The sequence below is a fragment of the Opisthocomus hoazin genome, chromosome 21 (assembly GCF_030867145.1).
Source record: "Opisthocomus hoazin isolate bOpiHoa1 chromosome 21, bOpiHoa1.hap1, whole genome shotgun sequence".
Taxonomy (NCBI): domain Eukaryota; kingdom Metazoa; phylum Chordata; class Aves; order Opisthocomiformes; family Opisthocomidae; genus Opisthocomus; species Opisthocomus hoazin.
The window spans coordinates 9,901,516-9,926,590 of NC_134434.1; the positions used below are offsets into that span (position 1 = coordinate 9,901,516).

Here is a 25,075-nt window from a genome sequence, read left to right on the forward strand (position 1 = left end):
GAGAAATCACTGTTAGGTCAAATTTGCAGCCTTTGCTACCCCCTGCACATCTGTGAGGAGGGGAAAAAAAACAAACCCTGTAGTGCGTTACTTTCTAACTCCTGTATCATTTTTTGGGCTGTAACATGATACTGACTCCCAAAACTCAAAAGCACATCAAGCTAAGTCAGCATTACCATTGGATAAGTGATGATAAAAGCCACCCAGCCCACAAGCAGGAAAGTGCTGAGAATGATCGTGGCCATGTCTTTCAACATGGAGTCCACAGGAGCCTCTGGCCGAGCGACAGGCCGAGCAGGTTTCTCCTCAATATCCTTTGGAATGACAGTAGGCACTTCTGTTGAGGGACCTTCAACTATGTCAATAACCTAAGAGGCACAGAAAGCTCTGTTAGCTCAATATCTTCATGGGTAATGGAGCATTTATACGCTAGCCCTTCTGCTAAATAATTTTTAATAATTTCTAATCCTACCAAAGTCATGCAGGAAAAACATAGCAGCAGAAGGCCCTAATTCTGAAATAAGGAATGACACATCATCATACTAGTGATTCTACGTGCTAAGTACATGAAAATCCAACCCAAAAACTGGAAAGTAATTCCATGTAGCTTTTCTTCTGAGTCTTTCCCTAACTTCTACTCCTTTACATTCTCCAATCATCCAGCAAGATGATAATTTTCGTCACAAACCTCTTCAATAGTGGCTTTATCAGAGTCAGCAGGAATCACGTTTTCAGGCCTCTTAGGTAAGTTGCTTGGGAATTTCTCCAGGATCTTTGTAGGGGCAGATAATGGCGTTTCGTGGTGCCCTTTAAATAAAACACATTTGTTGAAATAAAAAGTTGTCCCTTTTTAGGAAAGATATCCTTTATTTCAGCATCTTTGCTGAAGAGCATATATAAAGTTGATTTACAAAAGGCTTGAGAATATTACAGAACAAAAGGTCAAATGAAAACATTTTTCCCCTCTGTTCTTCCCTAACAGTCACAGGTATAGGGATCACACTCCCAAAGAACTCTGTGCTCAAGCACTGGCTGTGGATTTGGTTTGTGACTGTTAGAGGAACGCACACTGTGCCTCCTGGCTGGCTCACTCTCAAGGTAGTTTTGCTTTGTGATGTGGCCTTGAGGCAGAGCTCATGTTCCAGATATGAAATGGTTCTGAAGGGAATGGATCACACTGCAGAAGAAGGAAGCACGACTCGACCCAGCACTCAGCTACAACTGCTCTTCAGACTCCTTTGGCTCAGGGAAGCCAAGTAAGCGAGAAGAGGGAGATGCTACTGTGCTCCCAGCTTTTGCAGCTGGAGTAGACAGAGGAATACTCCTGCTCATGTAAAGAGCAGGAAAGAAAAAGAAGAGAAAAAACTGAGGGCACAGGTCATTCAGCGCAGAGGTTTGCAGAGGAATACGAACTCTTTCCAGGGAGCCGCTTGACGTGTTGCAAGAGTGGGACGGTGTTAACAGAGAAAGGGATCACAGGAAGAGAAAGGCGGCAGTTATAGAAGCCGAAAGTTACACACTGTCCCTACCACGGAGATCCTATGGCATATATCACTTAATTATAAGCGTGCATCACTTATAACTGAACTTCAGACTTCTTCATTTGCAAGCAAAATTGTAAATGTCTTGAAAAGTCAATTCCAAAGTTCTGGGAGTTGGGACACACAGGACAGGCTGACGCTGTAGTAATATGTTCTTCAGCCTCTGTGCCTTAATCCTCCATTTGTACAATGGGGAAAACATGACCGTCTGATCCATATCATCAGAATTAAAGTAACATTATGCACAGTAAAAAAATCCAAAGGAACCAGAATACAATATTTACAGTAAATAATAAATTACCTATAACCCTCTCTGAAGGAGGGGGCAAATAAACAATAAAAAACTTTCCACATACTGAGCTAAGAACTTTCCATCCTATGCACTGAATAAAGCAGAGGCCTTGGAAAAAACAGTATGCATCCATATACATAACGTCATTAATTCATACACCAATGAGGACACATTAGAAACGATTACTAGGATTCAGTAATTACTGCCTGAGTTTAGGCAGTCATTGTGATGGAGTTACAGCAGCTCAAAAACAGCTCTGAGGTTTGGACTGGAACTGTCCTCCAGATGGCAATGCTACCCTGCACGAGCGGCGGCCCAGGGCCGAGCGCGTACCTATCAGCAGCCAGTCGTTCCAGTAGTGGAGTTTGTTCTTTTCTTTCAGTCTGCCTGAAAACTTTACGTCAGTACTGGGGGTGATAACACACTCGCCATTGTCTTCAATTGTGACTCCTTCTGTTTTTGGACCCTCTAGTAAGGGTATGGCACTGCCACGGGGCTAGAGAGAGAGATTATTGTTACAATTAAGGATGCAATGTGTCCCTCTAAAATTTATATAAGCAACTAAATAAAAACATGAAGGTCAGAATTGGTGGGTAAGCAAAAATTACTGGCAGCAAAGTCACTGTAAGTAAACGCTGCCATTATGCCCTCAGCAACTGCTTCAACAACCTTGGACATTAGACCTTCCAAGTTACAGGTTGCCTAGGAGATGAGATTACTCTCTCTTTTTTTAGCAAAGTTAAACAGGATCTTTATTTCCTACCTGGACAGCCACAGCGTGAGCAAAACAAAACTACGAAGCAGTTTCCTATCTATTTTTATTTTGATGAACAAACCACCAATTCTGACGTTAACCACAATGCACCAACAACACTGCATAGCAACCTCTAGTCCACTCCTGCTAAGCTTGCTTGGCACCGCTCCTGATGAGCTACAGTTACTTCTTTGCAGCATTTGAAATGATTCCTAAAATATGGTCATGCATTCTAAGGCTTACTGCTAATTGTTTCATGAAATATTTAATTTGCTATGCATTTCCTGATAGCAATCTGCAATTTAAAACCACATTTCTGTAGGTGTACAGCCTTCGGTGTTTTATTTTCTACTTTAATCGGATCCCTTTCCCACTTTACTATGGCAAAGTTATCTTTTTTTAAAAAATATTTTTATGTATGTTTCCATTTCAACAGTTTTTCTAAACCCAGGACAGAACTAATTCCACAAAGGCATTTTTCAGCAAGTGTCCTTCCACTCTTGCAGCTCCCAACTTACCACAACAGTCACTCCTTCATGCACCATTGACGGCGATGCATACAAACTTGTGGAGTATTTCCCTACATACAGAGTTGGTCTGGAAAAAAAATGGTAAGTGTTAGAAAGAACTAAACAAATGGATGTTTTACCATCTCAGCTAAAACCTTGGCAACACAGTCCTGCAGAACTAATGCATCAGTTTCCCAAATCACCAGTATTTATCTCGTGAAAAGCCTGGCTTTGTAAAATGGTTTTAAGTACTCCTGTACTATGAAGCCACTCTTTTTAATTATGAAAGCATTATTAGTTGATTACTCACATCACAATTACTCATTTGACGTAACTCATGCCCTATTTCTGCATTATTCAATGACTGGTATTTACCCGAATGCTATGTACATTTTTTATAATGTGAAAGGACTGACATTATACAAACCAATTCCATTCCACATTGTAAGAATCTATTCACACAGAACATCTGATAAAAGTTATAAATATACATTTCCTACGTTTATAATCTTTTTTTTTTGTCTGCCTTTTGACAGTAAAAGATCGAATACGATATAAAATAACGTCTGGAGAACTAGAGCTGCTTTTATGTACTCTTTTCAACATTTTGAAACTTGTAGAACAATCCTTAACTGAATGTATATAAATAATTTTTTAATGAGAAAGCTCTGTCAAACAGACAGTGAGAAGAACAGGAATTTCATGCTCACGTCAGTTTGCTCTTGGTCTCCGTTTCCTTTGGGAAAGGGTATTTCCACTTGGTAATGTGTCCAACCTCCCCAGACATGAATGTCAAGTACCGCAGAGTTTCTATCCCCACGTTAGTGTGCATAACCTTCCGTAATCCTTCACGTTGCCAGATGTAAAACGCTACCACAGGAGAAGCGTAATTCTGAATCCACAGTACGTCCCCAGACTCACTGTCTACGGTCACCACCAGTCCGTCTCCATTAGACACGAAGTGGGACATTTCTACAATACACAAATACACAGGAGATTATCTGGACTGCTGACAGACATGCAATTTTAATAACACATACTAACAGTTGAAGCCTTACGTTAACTGTGGAGTCCATTACACCTTACATTGCAAAAGAACAGCAGACCAGCAAATCAGTTGTCAGAATTACGTTGATAAAAGTTCAGTTGCAATGCAAAAGCTTTTTGTGAGTTTGCACCAAGTTTAGCTTTGCTTCCTCTCGTGCCTTTTTTCAATAAATTTTAAAGAGCTGTATCTTCAAGAGCTGTACCTTCTTAGATTCAAATTTGCCTGAAGCTACCTAACAGGCTCTAGGTATTACGGCCTGTAAAGGATAAAAACTGACATATGCACATCAACTGTACAGAAATCAGACAGACAGCTTGACCTATTAATTATAGAAAAAAAAATCAGGATATTATTGCCTGTATGCAAAATCCACAGCTGGTATGTGGGGAAAAAGACAAAAAAGACAGCAATTAAATTCTTACTGTATTTTAGATCTTCATCAGGCAGTGTAGCTGCATAATCAAAATAGGTGGCATTCCATCGCAGCTCCTTCTTCTTCGTGTCATACATTGTGATCGTGTACTCTGTTAAAAAATATACAGTCTGTGAAGCAAAAAAACCTATGAGAGAATAGAATCAATCATCTCAAATCTGAGACACTCTTTGAAACACCACACACCACTCACTGCTCTCTGCATTTCATTTTCCCAACACTCCTGATAAACATTTCATAGCTGTTGCTAAAGATAACACCCGATCCACTCATACACCGATCTACGGGAACCTCGGAGCAAGCCCTGCAGTTACTCCCCACGTTACCAACATTTTGATTTTACTGCACAGCTGCTTCTGATGTACTTTGTTTAACTTACACATTTCCAAACCTGGCATTCTGAAATTCACCATACCGTGTTCTCTAACTGAACTATCACGCTTAAAGAACACATTAATATAGAGGTTAAAGAACAAGTCTGTAACACTTACTCCTCTTTACTAATTAACACCTATATGGTATTGGACTAATTTTAACAGTTATATAGAATACTACATTTGTAATTTCACTAGATACGCTATATCTCCATTTTCTTTAAACGGTTTTTATAAAAGCTGTGTCTTACAAAGCAAGCTTGGGTTCACAGCTGCTACTGGAACGCACTGTTAAACAGAATATGAAAGCCACTCAGTCACAAGAAAAACAGACCATGCCTACTGCCGAAGTTAAGAAAAACAGTATCTTTCTGCTGCCATAAAGAGTTAATAATTTTCCTGTGTACAGTCTAAAATCATAATTTACAGAAGTTTTTCTAAGAAATAAACTTGAAAACCTAACTGATCACACAGTCATTTGTTACGATCCTGAACTTTAAAAACAATGACAACAACAAATTTTCTTCTAAGCTGCAGAAAAAAAAGCATATGACCTGTTCTCCCAAGATACAGGAGGGATGTGGATGGGCAAAGACTTTCCGCAAAAGAGGAAGTCAAGGTTTGCTGTTTCTCCCCAGTCATAAGGTCAATCACGTACCAAATATCCTGCTTTTTACCTGAAATCACAATTTAAGCCACATTACAATTCAGCTGGAAAACTGCACTTACATCAGGCTTTTCATTCTTCGTTTTTCTTTAGTAGGCTCATGAACTTAGCATGAATAGAGCATTTTTAATAAAACATTTTCTCATAGTCAGGCTCAGTTTCATCCTTTAGCACTACTGGCCAACCCCAAATATTGACAAGAAAAACTAAATACAATACTTAGAATGGTAAGTACTATTGGCTCAATTATTTTTTTCACGCTGATAATATCTAACAGAGTTCTGAGGGTAGAAGATCCTGTAAGCTAGCAGAAGAGGACACTGAAGTGCTAATGTTGAAGGACAGTAGGTGGAAAAAAATTGTGAGTCTACATTTCAAATTGATTAAGGACTGTAATCCTAACATAGAATCACAGACTGGTTTGGGTTGGAAGAAACCTTACAGATCACCTCATTCCAGCTCCCCTGCCACGGGCAGGGACCCCGTCCACCAGCCCAGGCTGCTCAAAATCGCATCCAGCCTGGCCTTGAGCACTGCCAGGGAGGGAGCAGCCACAGTTTCTCTGGGCAGCCTTGGCCAGGGCCTCACCACCCTCAGAGTGAAGAATTTCTTCCTTATATCTGATCTAAATCTCCCCTCTTTCAGCTTGAAGCCATCACCCCTTGTCCTATCACTACAGGCCATTCAAGACTATGTGAGCCACGACCTTAAATATTTCTTTGACACTAACACGTATGTGTTGTGTTTAGAAGCTTCAAATAAACACTTTTCACTCCTTTACTGGAAAGATGCAAAGTGGAGAACCAGAAGTAGGTGTTGGGCCTTCAGAAGATTAAAAAGCCAATATCAAGTTCATCCTGATCCTTCAAACACTTCACTGTTGTGATAAGTAGTATCTGTCCTTCCTTCTCCCTTTCTCCTCCCAAATCCATCTGCAATTAGAATGAGTCAGGACAGTGAGCCATAAATTCGTTATTATTTGTAGTATAAATGAACTGACGGTGTCTCAGATAATGGAGGATGTCTAGCCATGCTGCAGTGTGATTTTGTATTTAAATATAATTGTCAGGCAGTCAATGACATTTGTAAGCGTAAGAAGTCTTTAAGTAGAAGTCACATTTTGTTGCAAGATAGCATCTCAAGAAACCAAAAAACCCCATACATGCTATTCACTGCTTAGAACAGCTATTTTCTCCTTCAGCAAAAGTAGTTGCTTTTAAATCTTCATACAGTAATTGAATTCTATATTAATTAGATCTTCTGCAATCAGAAAGGTTTGTGAAAAACTGTAATTAATACCCAAAATAAAGCATATTTCCATGTAATCTGTCTGGGAGTCTACATTTTGTAGTCGCTGAACACATTTCAATCTAAAAGAGATTAAATTTGGGCTCACCCATGTACAGGATCCCATCTGAACTGCGACAGGGAGATGCCTGCACCAGCTCTGGGATAGTAAATGGAAGTTTCTAGGGAAAAAAAACAACAATAAAAGCTTATTCACATTGCTGTGATAGTCTTCACATTTGTTCGCAGAAAAGGGTGGTCAGAAAACTTCCAAAGTCTCAAATGACAGGTTTTTATTGCTTGTTTGTATTATTGCAGTGCCCGAGAACTCAAAATTCCAAGTCAGGGCCCTGCTCTGCAAACCCAGACCAGAGAGAAGTCTGTCTCAGACCGAACAAATGCATCTAGAATGGGAGAACTACTTGCAGCCCAGAGGTTAGGAGGCCAAGGCTCTGTGGTTCTAAGGTCTACCATATAAACTGTCTGGGCTTCAACATACCATGGTTTAACTGTCTCACCTATAACGAGTATAAAATGCTTCTCCACAGGACCGTACAGTCACATTTATAAACGCCAGATATCTTCACACAAATGAAACTGTTGAGAGGGCAAACCACGAATCTCCGACTGAAGAGTTCTCGAGATTCTGCCAAGCCTGTATTGCACTTACAGAATGGGTGACGATCCGTACCGAGTTTTAAGAGACTTTTATTGGGATGAGGTCGGAAGAGTAACAGACAAGGTGCACCAACAATAAAGATCAGGCCTTTGTCAAGATTACGTAAATATGCTAGAGTTACTCCACTCTTGCTTTAAACTTACATAATAGTGATCCTAAACAGAAATTAAATTACTCTAATTCAAAAAGAGAGGAGATGAACAGAATAAAGGAATAGATTCAACTAGATTGTTCCTTCCTGGATTCACCTGGGAAAAGAACCAAGAATCATTTTGCAAGTTCTGATCTGGCTGTACTGGGGGGCAGGGGGAGTGCTGAGTAAATACTAAAATATTTAATAATATTAACATTCTCAAGTGAAATCAGAGCAGTTTCCAGAGAAAAGAAACTTGTGGGAAGCAAAAAATTTTATGTGAGTATCACCACAAAGTTTTATCAAAAATAGAAGTCAAATGTTAGCGAGTATCTGAGAGTTATGTGGATTGGTGACTATTTTGAAAAGGTTCAGCATTTTTGTCTGCTTACTGAATCTTCAAACGACATCTTCCAAAGGTGTCAGCACAGAACATATATTAATTCTGCCTTTTGGCAGATGGTTTTAGAAAATTAAGTATTTGGGTAAAAGTGACATATCTGATTTGCATTATTCTGGGTACACCTTCCCCATCAAATTGTACAGAGATTACTCAGTATTTGGATAATAGCACATAAATTTTATTTGTCGTCATCATCATTATTTTAGCACAATGCAGAAAAATAGCACAAGTGGACAAAACATATGTGTTGTTGATATTTTCAAATAAAAATTATTTACCGATGATCACAAGAAAGGTGGCGACTTTCTGCTCTAATAAAATAAAGTATGTTTTCACTCTGCAAAGGTGCTAGCAACACAACGTAGGGCACTGTTGTGGCGAAAACCTGTATCCTAACATTGGCACAGGCAACGGACACTGGTTTTTGGCTACTCTGATCAAGGTTTTCCAAGAATCTAGTGCACTTCCATTAAACGTAACAGAAGCCTGCAAAACTTCACAGTACTGTCAAGAAAGCAGAACGTTCCACTAGGATCTTATCCTTTATCTGATTAGAGCACTTTTCCAAAAATTATCAGACTGGAGAATTTAAAAAATATACTTACGGTCAAGCCTTCACTATTCTTGCCACCAAGCGTATATAAACTGCCATCATTTGGGTCTGGAAGAAATGCTGGCCTAGGATTTAAGCAGCAATTATAAATGCTAAAAAGCGTACTGTGCTTCTCAAAGAACTGGAAAACAACTATGGTCAGTACTGGATTTACAGAGAAGTTCATCTGACATTACATTTTTTACTTTGTATTATCCATTTCTTGAAGTTTCATTTATTAACTGTGAAAATAAAAATTATAAATAAGTTTCAGAACTGATCTAACATAAGGTTACTAATACATTAGAAAATCCAAAGATCCAAACGTGGCAGGCAATCACTTGGGTGAAAGCTTTTAAACAAGATCTATATGCTTTTAAAGTGCCACAGAATTAAAAACAAATCGAACAAATAAACCAAACCAGAGAGCATAAGGAAGGCAAGGAACAATAAGAGTTGCCAGAACTAAGTAAATGTGCGAGGCAAAGGCATCCCTCACCCAAACTACAAAAAAAACAAACCAAAACAAAAACCCAACATCTAAAACAAACCACATAAAAGAAAAGATGTTACCACCGACTTCAGAGACATAAAGTTAAAGCCCCAGATTTTCTAGGTAAATGTGAGATTGCTATGCTGGAGGAACTACTCTGAAGTAACAGCTTGAAGGTTTCATTTGAAGATTCTGATAGTGGTGGTGGCTGGAGTTTCCTATGCTCCACTATTTTTAGTCTTTTATTGGAAGAGAATAAGACCCAGAGATCACTCCCTAGCTGTCTCTGGCATTTTTAAAGCTCCTCAGTTAAGGCTGTGGCACAGTTAGCACACTTGATCTCTAAACTTGAGCAAGAGCTTGAGAGAGCAGTCTGCAGACAGGGTATTTCTTCTTAGTGCTACAAATAAGAGAATTGTATGTAGCTGATTATATCCTTTCTGCATCTGCTCTCCAAATCACATTAAGCTGACTTACACAACATATGCAACTGTTCTAGAACACAGATAGTTTTGGTCCAAATTAAACCAAATTTCAAGACATTAGTGAAATCGAGCAAGCAGTAAATGAGATAAAGGAAACACACTTACTCTTCCACATGTATTGGCACCTGGAGTACAGGATCTGCATAAACAGAAAAAGTCATTATATTGGCAATTCAATTCCTTGAACTCACTAGATAGAGGATTAAGTCAGGCCTGCAACAACTTGCTCCTTTTTGAAAGGCTGATGCAGAGAGGTTGAAAGGGGCCGTCTCAGCAGCCTCAACAATGTCCGGTTTGGTTGTGAAACCAGGTTTGTAAAATGGGAAAGTACAAAGCACCTGAGAGGTTTTAAACCTTCTGAAGTTCTTTGCTCAGTTTTGTCCACACTACTCCCCAGCTACTCCTGGGAGCAGAGTCAGAGAAGACAGCAGCACTGTATTATATCTTAACTTTTCTCCTTCTGCTTAAAGACTTCTCAACACTTAATTTAAAATGCAACACACAAACTGAAAGCCTAGTGCTACACCTACTGAAACGAACGGGAAGACTGCCAATGACTTCAGAGCAAGACTCCGACACAAGTCAGAAAAAAACCTAGTCCCACTTCCTACTCCAAGGTAAAACCTCCGTGATCATCATGTCACTGGAAAGATAAACAGAAGTCTGCCAAGGGCTATATAAAATCACCTCAAACCCAATTTTTCACTTAAATAATCTCCCCACTAAAATTTATCCAAGAATCCACATTACATAAAAATCAAAAGCTTTGGAAACAATCTCACAGAAGTTACAAAATAAAACCTGACAATGATACATCTAAATCCTTACATATTTAAGAGGTAAATTAAGAACAATAATTTTAATGTAAGGTGATGTTATCCTCAAAATTACTGTCTGAGGCCTAAAAAAAATCCTGAATCATGGGATTTTCAATCCTCATGCCAAACCCACAAAAGTTCTCAGATTTGTAAGACACACTCTACAATTTCCAAGACTAATGTGTGTGCTTCTTTATGGGTATACCGGCAGAAAGTAACTCAGAAGTCAAGAGGATGCAACGTATCCTCACTTCTGCAGGAGAAATCAAACCATTACACTAGAATAAGCAGATGAAAGATGACCAAGCAAACAAATACTGTTTTTTCACCTGTTCTGCCTCGATGCAAACATCAGGATGCTACAGGAAGGAAATAAGAACAAAACCAATAATGTTTTTCAAGCCTTTGACCAGGAAACTGGCACTGATTCTGGACAGCTTGAGTGTACTGTGGTATTCACAGAGCTCTGTACTGTGGTATTCACAGAGCTCAGCAACACAAGAACAAGAAATTCAGGGTTCATTACACGGGTCTTACAATGTCTACCACTCTGCATTGGTACCACACGAACTGCTGGGTTTGATGATGACAGCCTAGGTGCATGTCTCTTCATTTTTATCTAACAGATTAAAAAAACACAAGAAAACCCCTACCCAAACAGATCTCTAGCAGCAATGCTTCTGAAAACAGTAGTCACCAAAAGATACACATATAATATCAGAGACAGAAAGAAAGCACAATCTGAGGAATAACAGTAAAGCTATTTTTATTTTCACCAATTTCTTTTTACAATAGTAAATACTCTCAGAGCTGCTTTGTTCAAAACAGAACTACGTTGGGTTTTTTTTTCTCTTTAGGCCTAAAAAATGTTCCAGATAGATCCTCAAAGCTGTCAGAATACTCTACTCAAAAGCATATTAAGCTTCTGTGAACAACCCAATTAACTGGAGAGGGAGCAGTGCTCTACTCAAGCACTGACTCATACTATGCCTAGCAAACTCACTGCTCAGCGGGCAGATCTGTCAACCTCACGCGTTACCCATTTCCCCCATCACATGGCTGCTCAGCACTGCACTGGTATCTCCCACACTGGCAAGCACAGCGTCAAACACAGCCTCCCTCCCTCACAACGAATTCCCTCTAATGCAAGGACCCTGCAGAGCTGTTTGCTGGATCTGGGAGGAAACCCAGTGGAGGGCACAGACACAGCCCGGTCACGTTATCTTATACTCAGAGCCTTACACACAGGGCAGCAAAAATGCTGAGATAAGGTTAAGATAATGTTAAGAGCTGGTGCTCTTAACAGTCCTAGGCACTGGCATATAGTCATAGATATAGTCATAGAAGACATATAGCAAGAGTACCTATCTCCAGCAATTTTTCTCTTAATGATGAATTATCACTATTACCACTGTTCATTGATGTAAGATGGGAATGCTATATAAGTGTAGAGCTCCACATCATATCATAAACCCTATTTAATTTATTGAGAACCCAAGCACACATCAAGAGGCCCTAAAAATAATTAACATTCAAACAAAGGAGCTAAGTGATTCATTGTTATGTATCTGTCTCTACAGACCATGCTGCTTAGTCAGACCTTTACTTAACTACATCAAGCAATTCATTTCTATCCTTTGTGTGAAGAAACTGGTCTCAGGATATGTTGGGAGGGACCGCTCTGCTCCAAATTCACAGTTGATTATATGCCCATTATTTCTCAGTGTTTGCTTCAATTATTCCATGAGCTTTGCGATATCTAATGCAACACGTGGTGACTTACAACACCATCTCTCCATTACTAAAGAAAAGCAAGCAAGAAAAAAACACTGGATGACCAGTATATAACATGGTTCAACCCTGGACCTGAACTGCTAGGGTGAACTACTAAAAGCAAACAGACATCAAGTTTATACACTCAGTGTATCCCTAAGTCTAGGTGAAACGAACTAAAAGAAGAAAGAGACATTAAAGACCATACGGGAGAGTTTTTATAATCATAAATGCCTCACGGGAAGGGAAACTCTCACAGTTTTCTGAAAGAAACAGCAGCATCAATCAGCAGAAAATGGCACCTGTCTCAGTTGAAGTAAGATTTAATGCAAATGCTACAAGCATTTGGCAAAAGCCAAATAAATTTTGCAAGTGTCTTGATGAACTGATTACACTGAGAGTGTCTTACTTGGTAAAAAATAACCTGTCACCTGTGGTGATGATGACTGTTGCTAGACAACAGCAATCTCCCCCAACAGTGCTTGCGCCACTTTGTCCTATCTACAAACATCTCCTCAAATCATCATTAGTGATAACAAAGCTGCACAACTTGTTTCTGAAGTGATGACTGACTGCATATACATTGTAATGCAGATCTTCTTTAAAATAACTTTCTAGTCAGCTGAGGCAAAGTACAAAAAATAGTTTCTTGTCCAAATTATCTTCAGAAACTTTTAAATTTAATTTTAATAAAAGGACTGCTTATTCTCTGAATTAAATGGAGGTATGAAGTTGTTACATGAAATCATCATATAAAACTAGCACTATCTGAATCAAGTTCCATATTTTCTAACTGCACTGTTACAGACATAACACAACACACACTCTACAGTAGAACAGGACAGAATGTGATTTCCTCAAACATATCAGTATTTCGGGTTTTTTTCAATGAATGCTCAGGAAAATCTGAACAATTACAGGAAATTTCAACAGGCAGATTATGTTTTCTAGCAACTGATCCTGGTTTGTCCATGACATTTGCAGAAGAGTCTGGTTAGCAATGCTTTCCTATATCTCCCTCTCTGCCCTCAAAACACAGTAAATAATAATAATACAGTACAGCATTTTTGGACTAATAACTTGTTTTAACTTAATTTTCTAAGACTGGGTAATTTACTTTTAAAAGCGCTCCACACTGCTCCAGCTATCTCAAAGGTCTGAGAAGTTTTGCATTATTTTATCAACCATGTAGTACCATAACAGTGCAAGAACACACACACATATATAAATGTAATATCTACTTGCATTAAGCTTTTACCCCTAGGCTTCTATTTCTGAAAGCTGTTGGAAAAATGCCACTTACAACAATTTTATCAACAAATGCATCCTACACCTTAACACACGATGCCAGAAATCCCGTGAATGTCTCAAACTTCTGTAGTGAGTTTTTCTGAAGCACTCTTGTATATCAGAATACATGACTGAAAGCCTTATGACAAGTTCCAAGCTGTTCAATGTGTGGTGTAGAGAAGCATCATGCTCATGAGGAAGTCCTTAAACTTTTCTTTAGTATCATGTCTTCAATATCAACAGTGCTTTATCAGAATTGAAGAAATCCTGCTTGTACTTGTTTTCTCAGTAACTGAAATTTGATTTACTAACAATGATAAAAAAGAGGTAGATGGAAAAGTTTAAGATGTTATTACAAAGCAGAAGGAAATTTTTTTAGTACTTACTGGCACATGAACCAAAACACTGATTATTCTGATGGCTTCCTGCAACATTTAAGTATTGTATAGGAACTGTTAGAAAGCATCTAGTATCAATATCTGATTAATTTCCATGCATGAGGCTATTCACAATGAGTGAACACAAACTGATGAGGGATTTTCTTTTCTGAAGTGAAAGGAATTCTCCTCTCACTACTAGCACCATCCACCTGGAATGCTGGGCTGTGGAGAGACATTTCTCTACATTTTTAGCTACTGGGGCGATGTAAATTCTCTCATTTTCCTAACACTTTCAAGATCTTGAACTAAGGTTGTAGCTCTTGCGAAGATACTTTGAAGACAGACAATGAACTCTTCACATTCACTTTCATGTGGTTTGGGACACAGTCCAACTTCATTTCAAAGTTTGTTTTGAAATAAGAACTCACTCTGAGATAAAAGAGAATCTTGAGTTTAATTTATTGTTGTCAGGTCTCACAATAGTTTTCATATGCTTGAACACAAATGAGTAAAAGCATGAGTCGTCTTATAACTGAAGTCACCTTTTGCTCCACAATGCGTTCAACGGAAAAACTTCTTGCAAAAGTCAGAGAACTGAGGCCTTATCTCCTCTTCAACAGCTCAGCACTCAAGTGTTAACATGCTGAGACTGTAATCACATAATCCTGCTTTCAAAATTTCCCTGAACTGCAGTTCCCTGTAATTAGATAAGTCATTCTAACAGGCCCAATTTGTTCCAATACTAACAAGAGTGATAATGACCACTGAACAAAGCAGTAAGTATTCTTTATCGGAATAAAAACTTTACAGAGAACATGTGATAAAACTGTGATAAAAATAAATCTGCCTCTCCCTTCAGCTTCCATTCCCTGTTGCAGAGGAAAAGGCAACTTCTTGCAATGTCCTACATGAAGCTTCTGGTATGATATCCTGTCCAAAAGCTTTCCACTTTCTACACTCGAAAAACAAAGATGTCAAAATAACTATGCAGTATAGGGGTGGGGTGTGAGTTAGGAAGCAGGATGCCATCCTGTAAATATCTCCAGTGCTGGAGGGAAGATCAAGTTTTCTATAGATACTTCCATGGGTTTCCAGTTTGTTTTCCCTGCAGCCTCCGCTAAGACAGACTATGTTAATGATTCCTACACTATAATCCTACAATTCAATACACACTGGCTTGTGTATTACCAGATCATTGCCGCTGATGCACTTCATTAAATTAATTCAGCAAAGCATATTAACACCCACAAGCACAGGGAGTTCAAGGGCATCAGTAGAATACAAATGCCATTAAAACGACTGCTGATACCTCTCCTTGTCATGGTGAGACTTCAAAAACGTTATCCTGTAAGAACTGAAAAGTTTTCACTTTTACAAGTTAATAAAAAGATCTGTAAAATAACTGTGTCAAGAAAAAAGGAATTAAAAGGACACTGATCCTAGATTATAAAGATTTATTCTAGAACTCTAAGAGTTTATTCACAAGTACAGCAGTTATAGAAACCTGCTAACATAATGACTGTCCAGTAATTTAGTAAATTATTTGGCTCAGTTACGCCTCCCTGAAATTAAGATTTTGACCTGGCAGCAGGCAGATGTCCAAATACAGCTCTGGCTGCATCACGGCCAGAAAATACTTGTGCCTGTATCATTTGCTTGTCAGTGGGCAGAAGTATATGACGCATTTCAGATTATTCTGAAATAATTCTGACTCGTATTTGGCATACATATATGGAAAAAAGCCATCTATAGAATTTTTGAAACTCCAACCATAATGCTAAATATAATGCATTTGACTTTTCTCCATATTTCACAAACACATGGTAAGACAACATTTGCACTTTGCCCAAAAAACAATTCTTTTTTAATGCACAAGACAGAGTTGCACATTTTCATTGCTGTAATGTGCCCTTAGGCAGAACATACAAAACCAATGACTGAAAAGAAGAAGTGGGAGATTCTGAAACAGCAAACGGGTAAGTCACTGCCCCACTGGAATGAGCTGGAAAAAACGGTTTCCTGACCTGAGGCCCCACCATAAGATTTGGGCTAACGGGCCAATTTAAAATCATGTCATCCTCACTTGCCGTTGCAATTACTGTAAATGAGGTTAGAGAAACTAACAAACTATCCTCTGGAATTTGCTGAAAACAGTAGAGTTTACTATTGTTTTGTTTTGACAATCCTTATTCATTTACATCTATGAACAAAGATACTTCTTCTTGCCTAGGAATAACCACTGTTATCAGAGCAGGACCTACAGATCTCAGATTTGCCCTTTAGAATTTACATACTGCATGCCATTAATAGGCACAGTCTCTATATCTTTGGCTTATCATGACTAGTCCACTGAAGTCCAGAGGTTATGACTAAGGTATCAGAAATCAAAACCTTTTAAATTGATTGTGGTCCACCGTTCTTTTTTTTTTTTTATTTCTACAGAGAACTGAAGATCATAACAAAAATTGCTGCAAGCTCTAAATCTAGACCCAAATCTGCGTATATTATATGTTCTTCTGGCAGATTACTTTGAATTAGTTCTTAGTGGAAAAGCTCTTAAGGAGCTGGTGAATGAAAAGAAAGAGATCACTTTGAACAGTACAGAAGGACACACAGAAGTGACTGTCAGAAGAACAGAGAAATACTCTGTCCAAGAGTACACTCTGAAACACTGCATTCTTTGCATCTCAAAGTTCAATATTATGACCATTAACCTAAGCTCTTGAGTTAACAAAGATGTACGGGACATTTTTTACAAAGATGTGAGGGAACAGGATAGTCTTAAAATCACATTCTTAAAGCTCACACTGAAATCAGAATTGTGAGTATAAAGTCTAACATTAAGGAGAAAAGCATTCTCCAGATTCCGTCTTGCCAACAGGTTTCTCATCACCATCTCTATCACTGCCTACTTTCTTGACTGCATGTAAGAGCAAGCCTACAGTGCTGCACCCCTGCACCTTTCAAAGAGATCTATTGGAAACGACAGAAGTTTCATTTCCAGCAATTTTGGGGAAGAGATTTCATCCTAAGTAAACTTACAGGGGATGCTTACTAAGTATCTCGCTCGCGGCAAGTGCAGAAAACATGGGAGCCTATCACACTGTCACTTACAGCCGAGAGCTCCTTTTACTGCTCAGAGATGGCACCAAGAGCCTTACTGAGTCTCTGATCTTAAATGTACGCCACACCCTTTCCACACCCTTTCAGGTGAGTGCCTTTCAATATAATGTGTTTTTGTGGGGCCGCAGCAGGAGCGAAGGTGCCCCAGAAATCTGGGGGGAGGAGGAGTGTGGGTTCTTTCTCTAAACTTTCCAACCATATTCCAGCTTTCCAAAGCCCAGGGAATGAGCCGCATCAGTTACTGGGCCCCTGGAAAACCCTGAGACCTGTCAGATAGTGGGACGCACTGAAGCCAACAAGAAATGAAGGTATTCAGCACCCTCCACAAACAGGCCCACAACCTCCCTACACGTAACTGCAGGGAACGCAGCTTTATTTCTGAACTACTGGACAGTCCTGTTACTGACCCATTTTTTTGCCTGCTTTACAGGGAGCACAAGTATTCAGACTGCGTTTCTCGCCAGCACTACATGAAGGCAGGAAACCCAAACATATTATTGCGGTGATAACCACTGGCTCATTTACTCTGCACACCTAAGATAAGCTTCAGTGCCGAATTAAAACAAACCACACATGGCAAGATTTTCATGTTTGTTTTAAGTACTGCCTGATAATGAACAGTGCCTTGTTTTTTTCCCCAATGAAAATAAAATGTATATGAGTTGCCCTTTGTTAAATACCTTGCTGCTTAAGTGCAGTTATAAAATGTTCTCTTCCTGATGAATGCCTCTGCAGCACTTCAGGTGACCTCCACAACTTCTCAAAGCACATGAGCTATAACACATGGTTCACTGTCTGATTATCAGGGTAAAAAGGCACCTGCAAGAACACTGCCTGCAACGCGTGCAGCTTCCCACTGGGTAATTCTCTACAACAATACAAGCATATTGTTGACAGAGAACGCGCACCTAACAACTGTGTTTATACACTAATATGAATACTAAATTCTGCACTATTAAATCTCTCCAGGGATTTAGCACAGTGAGATGGTAAGGACTTTTATGGGCTAATGGTTTCCAGCATTGTCACATCTTTGCTGGGCTTCCACAAACAGTTACGCAAAAATGAATAAAACCCCTCCAATTACAAATTAATTCACCAATTATATGTATAGGCCCTTGTTCCATGTACATTTAACTAAGTTAACTGATGAAGCATCTTGTAACAATAACTACCACTAATTTTCATTGACCCTTGTGTGTTGATCTGTTACACAGAAATAAACTAATGGGCAGTAAGTGCTTTGCAAAAGCAACTGAACACACCTCATGTACATAAGATGCAGAATAATACATAGTTAGCGACAGCAAGAAAAAAATCAGTCCTATAAAACTAGATTATCCAGCCTGGCAGTTCTACTGTATCAACAATAGTTTTGCAACAACTTTTGAACAAGGGAAGTTCCTTGAGCGATACACTCTGACCAGGCTCCTTTTCATTACCAAAGTGCCTTCATTTCTTCTCAAAAAACTTCTTGCCACTTACTAAGTTTGGCTGCAAACAAATGCCAATTATAATGTCCTTCTACGACAGGACTATGCAGTGTATGCCCATGTCAGCTGAGTGACAAGCAAAAAACAGTAAGCGTCTCAACACCGCAGTAGCCTACAGCAACAACAAAGGAGGAGGCTGGTAACTTCTTTTAATTCAAGCTTTTTCAGAGAAAGAAGAGGTCTAAATTTAAAGAGGAGAGAGGGGAGAAAATGTAACCACATCTGTTAACCAAGATCCTTCAAGAAAATACTTGCTCACTCCTTTTTACTCCAAGAAGAGCTACAAAAGCATTCTTTGCTCATTTATAAATATAAGTTTTTGTCTGGTAGATTCGCATTCGAACATAAATGGCTTCACAAATAAGAACAATTGGTTTGTACTGCAGACATTGGATACGCATAATTCATTTCCTACCATTTCAGTTCACCTACTAAACCAACATCAGGTTTAAAAACAGAGGACAGAATGATGCAATCGCTTTGTCTCCTTTCCATTTGACCTGCTTTCTCATTTATTTCCCAACGTGAAGAGAAAATGCTACTATCACTTCTACCATATGTACTCAGAGTCCCACTGAAATAAATTTGTATTAAATACTGAATTTTTAATGAAGACAGAAAAAGCTATCTCTGCTCAGTAATTAAAATTACAAAATCACTTCCAGTCACTAAGCAATGTTCAATTTCTTTACACAAGTGCGGTTCTTTTATTTAAAAAATTGTGCTGTTCCTAAACATCTATTACAGAAAAAAGACACGAGGTTTGCACAATCCACTGCCCCACTGAATGTAGGGTATTCCAGGGACAGAATCATGCAAACCCTTTGCCACCAGTTCCACCAGCTGACACTCTCATTTGACATCTGTTCTGTTCTATGCTTGCTTATATTGCACTCATTCCCATAAAATACGATACCTACCAATTATACCACTACAGCTTAAACATTCTGCAAAAAAAACCAAACCATAAACCTGGAAAAGATCTGCAAGTGTGAAAACACGAAGACAAACATGACTCCAGAAACACTGTAGCTTAATTCTGGAGCAAGAGCAAAAATAAGAAAGAAACAAAAGTATTCACCAGGCCCTACAACAGTCTGAATTTTCCACTGATTTGACTGTTACTACTGTTCCTGAGTAGAGGGCATCAGGACACCTCCTGCTCACCTTCTTTTAAAGTCCATTTGATTGCTCCCGTCCTCTTGCTGACAGCATGCAAACTTCCATCAAGAGTTGAAACAAACAACAGCGTTTCTGGCACAGTTACTGAGCTGGTGTCCTGCAAAACAAAAACCCATATCCGAAATGTAATTATTTACTACAGAGTTTTCTCGTAACTGTCCTACAGCACGCTGCCTAGAACATCACCCTTCTTTCTAATCGCACAGACTGGACAAGTTTCTTGTCCCTTTGAATTTTTTTTTTTCCTGTCACTGTTATGGAACTGCTTACTGTCCTAAGCTCCCCCAGAGACAAGCTGGGAGATGCTTTAAATGAATAACCTATCTACAACTCAACCTCCATTTTCAATTTTATATCAAAGTCTTCTCATACTAGAGTTAGGAGAAACCAGAGATGGAGCTGATCTAGGAAAGAACTAAAACAAACACTATGTGATAAGATAGCTAGGGTAAGGAACTTCAAAGCAGCTGGGAGAACATAATGTGAAAGCCATGCTGCTACCAAGTAAACAGAACATACTTTTGCCAATGTTTAGTTCCCTAGAGATGAAAGATACTGGTTGGGTAGAACACGGATAAATAAAACTGAAAGGTGATCAATATTCTACAGGGCTGACTGCAGCTGAGAGGTTGGAGCTGCAAGCATGCAGGCTGTCTCTGAGCAAGGGCAAAATATTTAGCATAGATGCAGCTTAAAGCCTAGAGGAGATCCATACCGTTAAGCCTCTTAATTGCGTTTTTGTATCTCCTGTCTCCCAATACTGTAATTCTGCACTATATAGTAAATAACACTGTTTAAGAAAGTCCGTAAGTATTAGCACATCCACAGACATCTCCTAGAAAGCAGTCAGATACAGGATTCAAACTCCAATTTGATATTCTATTCATCCTGCCACAGGGACAAGTCACTCAGTATTTATGTGTATAGGTACAGAGCTGTTTGGTACCTGCTGTTACACCTACAGCACAAGCAGCTTTTGAGCCTGACTATTACAGAGCATGTAATTTTATTAAAAGGGCATCATACAAACATCAAGGACTCAGAACTACGTGGCTGTTGTGGTAACAGTGAGGCTAAGTCCAAAGTGTTTCATCACACAAAGCAGAAAAAATATGTTAATTTAATGTCTACTCTTCCTGTCTAAAGATGATCCTGTACACTCTACAACTGACCCATTTCCATTTACGAAGTCTCAAATTATCGCTCAAGTAACTTGCCATTTGTAGACTGTATCTGCATTGCTCATCTGCGTGCCACCTGCCACATTTAGGAAGTTTCACAGTTAAATATAATTCTTCACCTACCACAGTTCATGAAATGAAAGTATATGCATTCTACATAATTAGTAATGTCTTCAATGACTCAAATTCTAAAAAAAAATTATCAGTCATGTTAGAATTATTGCAAAGCAAAATACAAAATTGCCAAATTAAAATGGATGGATATAGCAGTAACTTTCTTTAGAAAACTATACATTTTTAATGCAACTCAACGGAAGCGTTAAGACTTTCAGGTAAAGCATAAAACTAAAAGGATAATGTAATAAAGTAACAACTAGCCAACTTTCAGGTCACACCTACAAATATTATACATGCTTCTTTCCAGTCATAATGAAAACACCTGGAGCAGACAGCTGTAAAACACACAGTGCAGCAGACATGAACGTACAAATCTACAATACACAAACCATAGATCAGAAATAACTGCTGGAAGTCCAGAAAAAAAAGGAGATGTATCTTAATACATAATTTTCATTATCTGACCTAGTTAAATCATGCAGGCTGCACAGACTTCTGCACTTACATAAAATATTTACAGCTGCACCTGGAATCAAACTTTGCACTGTTTGGGACATTGAATAACAGTTCCTCTCATGCTGGCCTATAAAATACGCAGCTCGAGAAGTTACTAATCAGAACTGAACTTAGAGTCTCTTTCTACCTTAATGACCTGATTTGTATGTAAGAGCAAAGAGAAGCTTTATGGTAGTTATGAGCGCTCATTCTTTCATGTTATTACTTTTGTTAAAGCAAACTATTGTAGCCACTGTACCAAAGTAATTAATGAAAATTTCGCCCTTTAGGACTTTTTGTACATTAACTTCCAAAACAACTTAACATAGTGTAGTTGATTTATGATCATCTAGTCCAGTCTTCCCATCTTTCTTAAATAAGCATTTACCAAGCCAGATCCACTGATTCTGCAGCCACAGGGGAAGACACAACTCACACTCCATTCTCACAGCCACTTGGGGCTGAAAGCCACCTAATTGTGAGGCTCAATCTGCCTCCCTAGGAAGACTTACTTTTTAAATCTGTCATTGCCTAGCTGCCTGCCTAAAACTATCCTTGAACAAAACAAGAAGGGAAGCTTCAAGCTGCATTCTAGACATTTTTATAGCTGCTTTTACGCAAAAAAATATGGCTTCTTTGCAAACAGAGAACTGCTTCCTGTACAACATTGTAATAATCGAAGAATTATAGTAACAAATCTTCCTAACCTGGGACACTATGAGGAAGTGAGGCACTATCCGAGCAGTGTCAGCGCTTCTCACTTCTGAAGTGTTCCCTTGCACCAGACCGTCAAATTCCCTTTACTCTTACTATTACTGTGAGGCAACTAACGACAGTGGTGCGAACATGGAGTTACAACACGAATATTTTGTGAATGGGCTGCGATGTGGTCTCAAAAATATATCAGTTCAAGGAATATCAGGAGGCTGAAAAAAGCTGCATTTGAACAGGTTTCTTTCCCTTTGCAGGCCAAACTGCTTTTGAGCTCCGGAAAGTTAGAAGACTTGAAGATTGAACTGTTTCCACCACGTATAAGCTATTTAAGCATGAAAAGACATCTCAATTCAACAGGGTACCAGCAGTAGGAACAACTATTAGGAAATCCTCCGTATCTTAGAACATTTTCTCCATAGAGTTACTTCTTCTTTGGGTGACTCCAGTAACACACACTGTCTACAATTTTATTTTCAGTCTTTCCGAATTCCTTTTACGGCATTACTGCTGCAGTGGAGCTCACTTCTGACTTCTTTCTCTGGCTCTCAGAGTCTGTCATTCTTAAATTAAGGACATTAAATTTTCACCACAATCATCCTAGCTTTATGGTTTGCTTTAATATTCAACAAACAATTGGGATTAACAGAACAGCGAATCATCTATGTTTTCCTTTCCCATGGAACCGAATTCACCTCTCTCCCACCCAGGTGATTGTGGGGGAACACCCCAACATGGGACATCCCACAAAATGTCAGCTAACTTCTGATACTCATTTTGTATAGGGGTTAGACCTTGATATGCAACTGACAGCAGTCATCCTTAAAAACATCTATGTATGTATAGCCACATACTAGCCCAGAGATGTTCATGCAGCCATTACTAATCATTCTGGTTTCAAGCTATTAAGAAAGGGCAAAAATTTCAATATTTACTGGAAATAGTGTTGTGATGAAAACAAGAAGCAATGGATGGTGGTCAGAATCTATTCCAAATTAACCTTTGTGCAGTAACATTTCTCACTCATATATTAATTTTCACTTGAAGATCTTAACACATTTTACCAAAAATAAAAACCCCAAACAATTCTGGTTAACACTGATTCATGATAGGTAAGGAATTTCGTCCTCCTATACACAAAAATATTGAAAAGCCAGTATACTTTTAAGCTAATATATACTTAACACACACACACAAAAAAAATACATATGTTTCGAGGCTTTTGTTGTAGATGAGATGTAAAGGTTCTGTAATTTCTTTAAATATTACCTAAGAAGCTTTGTAATAAATTAAATAACTTGAAAGCCTCAATTGCATGAAGCTATCTGGAGGGCTCTGGGCTTATAAAATAGAACAAAACAAAACAAACATGAACCAAAACCAGTGAATGAATATTCCAGCTCTGAATTTCAACTAATTGCATAAACAAACCGTGCCTGTTGGGTTAACTGCATTTTATCAACCATCATTCTCAACTGCCAGATGTTGCCCAACATCAGGCAGCAGCTAGCTGTTTAAAGTGCATGCTGCATCTCTGCATGAGTTCAAAGAAGAAATCACAATGAACTGCAAAATTTAAACAACTTCTTATAAACTGTTTTTTACTCAGACTTTTGATAAGCACATTTCAGCTTTCTCATAACAAACAAATGTGTATTTTCATTGCAGTTGTACTCACAAAAAATTCCTATTCCAGAGAATTTAATTCTTCTTCCACCAGATTGATAGGTAAGGCAGAAAATATTTTTAGGCAATATTTCAATACAGTAATGTACATGGTATAAATCCTGTACATTATACACCACAGGGAACACAAGAAATACCTGTTTCTTCATGAAGACCTATCTACCCTAAACCTGTGCCATGAACGAAAACATTTAATTTAAAAGACTGGAATGACTCTGTTTGCTCTTCTATCAAAAAAGATACACCAAAAACTTCCATTATTCAAACTGATCCTTTTAGTTCACAAATACAGTGAAACTGTATCTAGAGTGGAATACAGTAAGTTGAGCAAAAACACACAACTGTTAAAGGCAGGAAATGAAAATTACTGAAGTTCCTTTAAATTGCAGGTGGGAATTTGACAACCAGAATGTAATGACTAGTGTTGAAGTTTAGTTGCAAATAAAATACAACATACAGCAAATCCACCAAATCTTTCATGTATACAGACAGATTGTTTTTCTAGGCTTTCTACTTTCTGCACAAATTTTTCTTATCTTTCATCTTCTTATCTTACAGAATCAGTATATTCTCCACAAAGCATGTTCTCTTCCTGTCTTCGTATTGCGAAGTGACTAAAGTGTGTATCATGTTCACAAAAAATGTGCCTGTAAAAATAACCACCATGATTACAGTTGGGTATCAAATATCAGCAATGTATCGTATATGGAACACTCCTGTTGTAGGTCTGTAGATTTAACATTTTCATATTTAACATGAGTATCTATTTGTCGTGACATCAAGGCTACAGAAATTATGGAATTAAATGTGAGCTCTGAAATGCTCATGGAACCATTAGCAGCCAATACTGTCTTCCAGATCACTGAGATTTTAGAAGGTTACTAGTACTTTGGATCTAACAGACAGTGCTAACATGCAAAAACCTCCTCTGCACATTCTGCAGTCACAGGAGCAAGAAACCGTTTCCGTACATCTACCCTCCAGATCACTTACAAGCTGAACAATAAAGAAAGAAAACCAAAGCTGAAGAAGCTATTCACACAAGTTTCTGCTGAAAAGCAGATGAACACCTGAATGTTGCCCACGGGAAGAATGACCTACAAGTTTCTCAGATATGAGTAAGACCATGAAATTAC

At 38.6% G+C, this 25,075-nt stretch overlaps 1 protein-coding gene across 3 annotated transcripts in view; it reads right to left on the bottom strand.

Moving 5' to 3' along the window:
* The window catches only part of ERN1 (endoplasmic reticulum to nucleus signaling 1), a 37,282-nt gene that overhangs the window by 5,850 nt on the left and 6,357 nt on the right, over positions 1-25,075 (bottom strand). For 2 of the 3 annotated variants that reach the window (XM_075441281.1, XM_075441283.1), the window contains exons 2-12: positions 19,735-19,846; positions 9,796-9,829; positions 8,726-8,798; positions 7,015-7,087; positions 5,506-5,628; positions 4,567-4,668; positions 3,807-4,068; positions 3,106-3,184; positions 2,167-2,329; positions 689-807; positions 177-368 (exon numbers count right to left, since the gene is read on the bottom strand). In XM_075441281.1, the coding sequence (XP_075297396.1) occupies positions 177-368; positions 689-807; positions 2,167-2,329; positions 3,106-3,184; positions 3,807-4,068; positions 4,567-4,668; positions 5,506-5,628; positions 7,015-7,087; positions 8,726-8,798; positions 9,796-9,829; positions 19,735-19,846 (1,332 nt within the window). Of the gene's footprint in view, positions 1-176; positions 369-688; positions 808-2,166; positions 2,330-3,105; positions 3,185-3,806; positions 4,069-4,566; positions 4,688-5,505; positions 5,629-7,014; positions 7,088-8,725; positions 8,799-9,795; positions 9,830-19,734; positions 19,847-25,075 lie in introns of those variants that run through there. The other variant, XM_075441282.1, reaches the window with a different exon arrangement.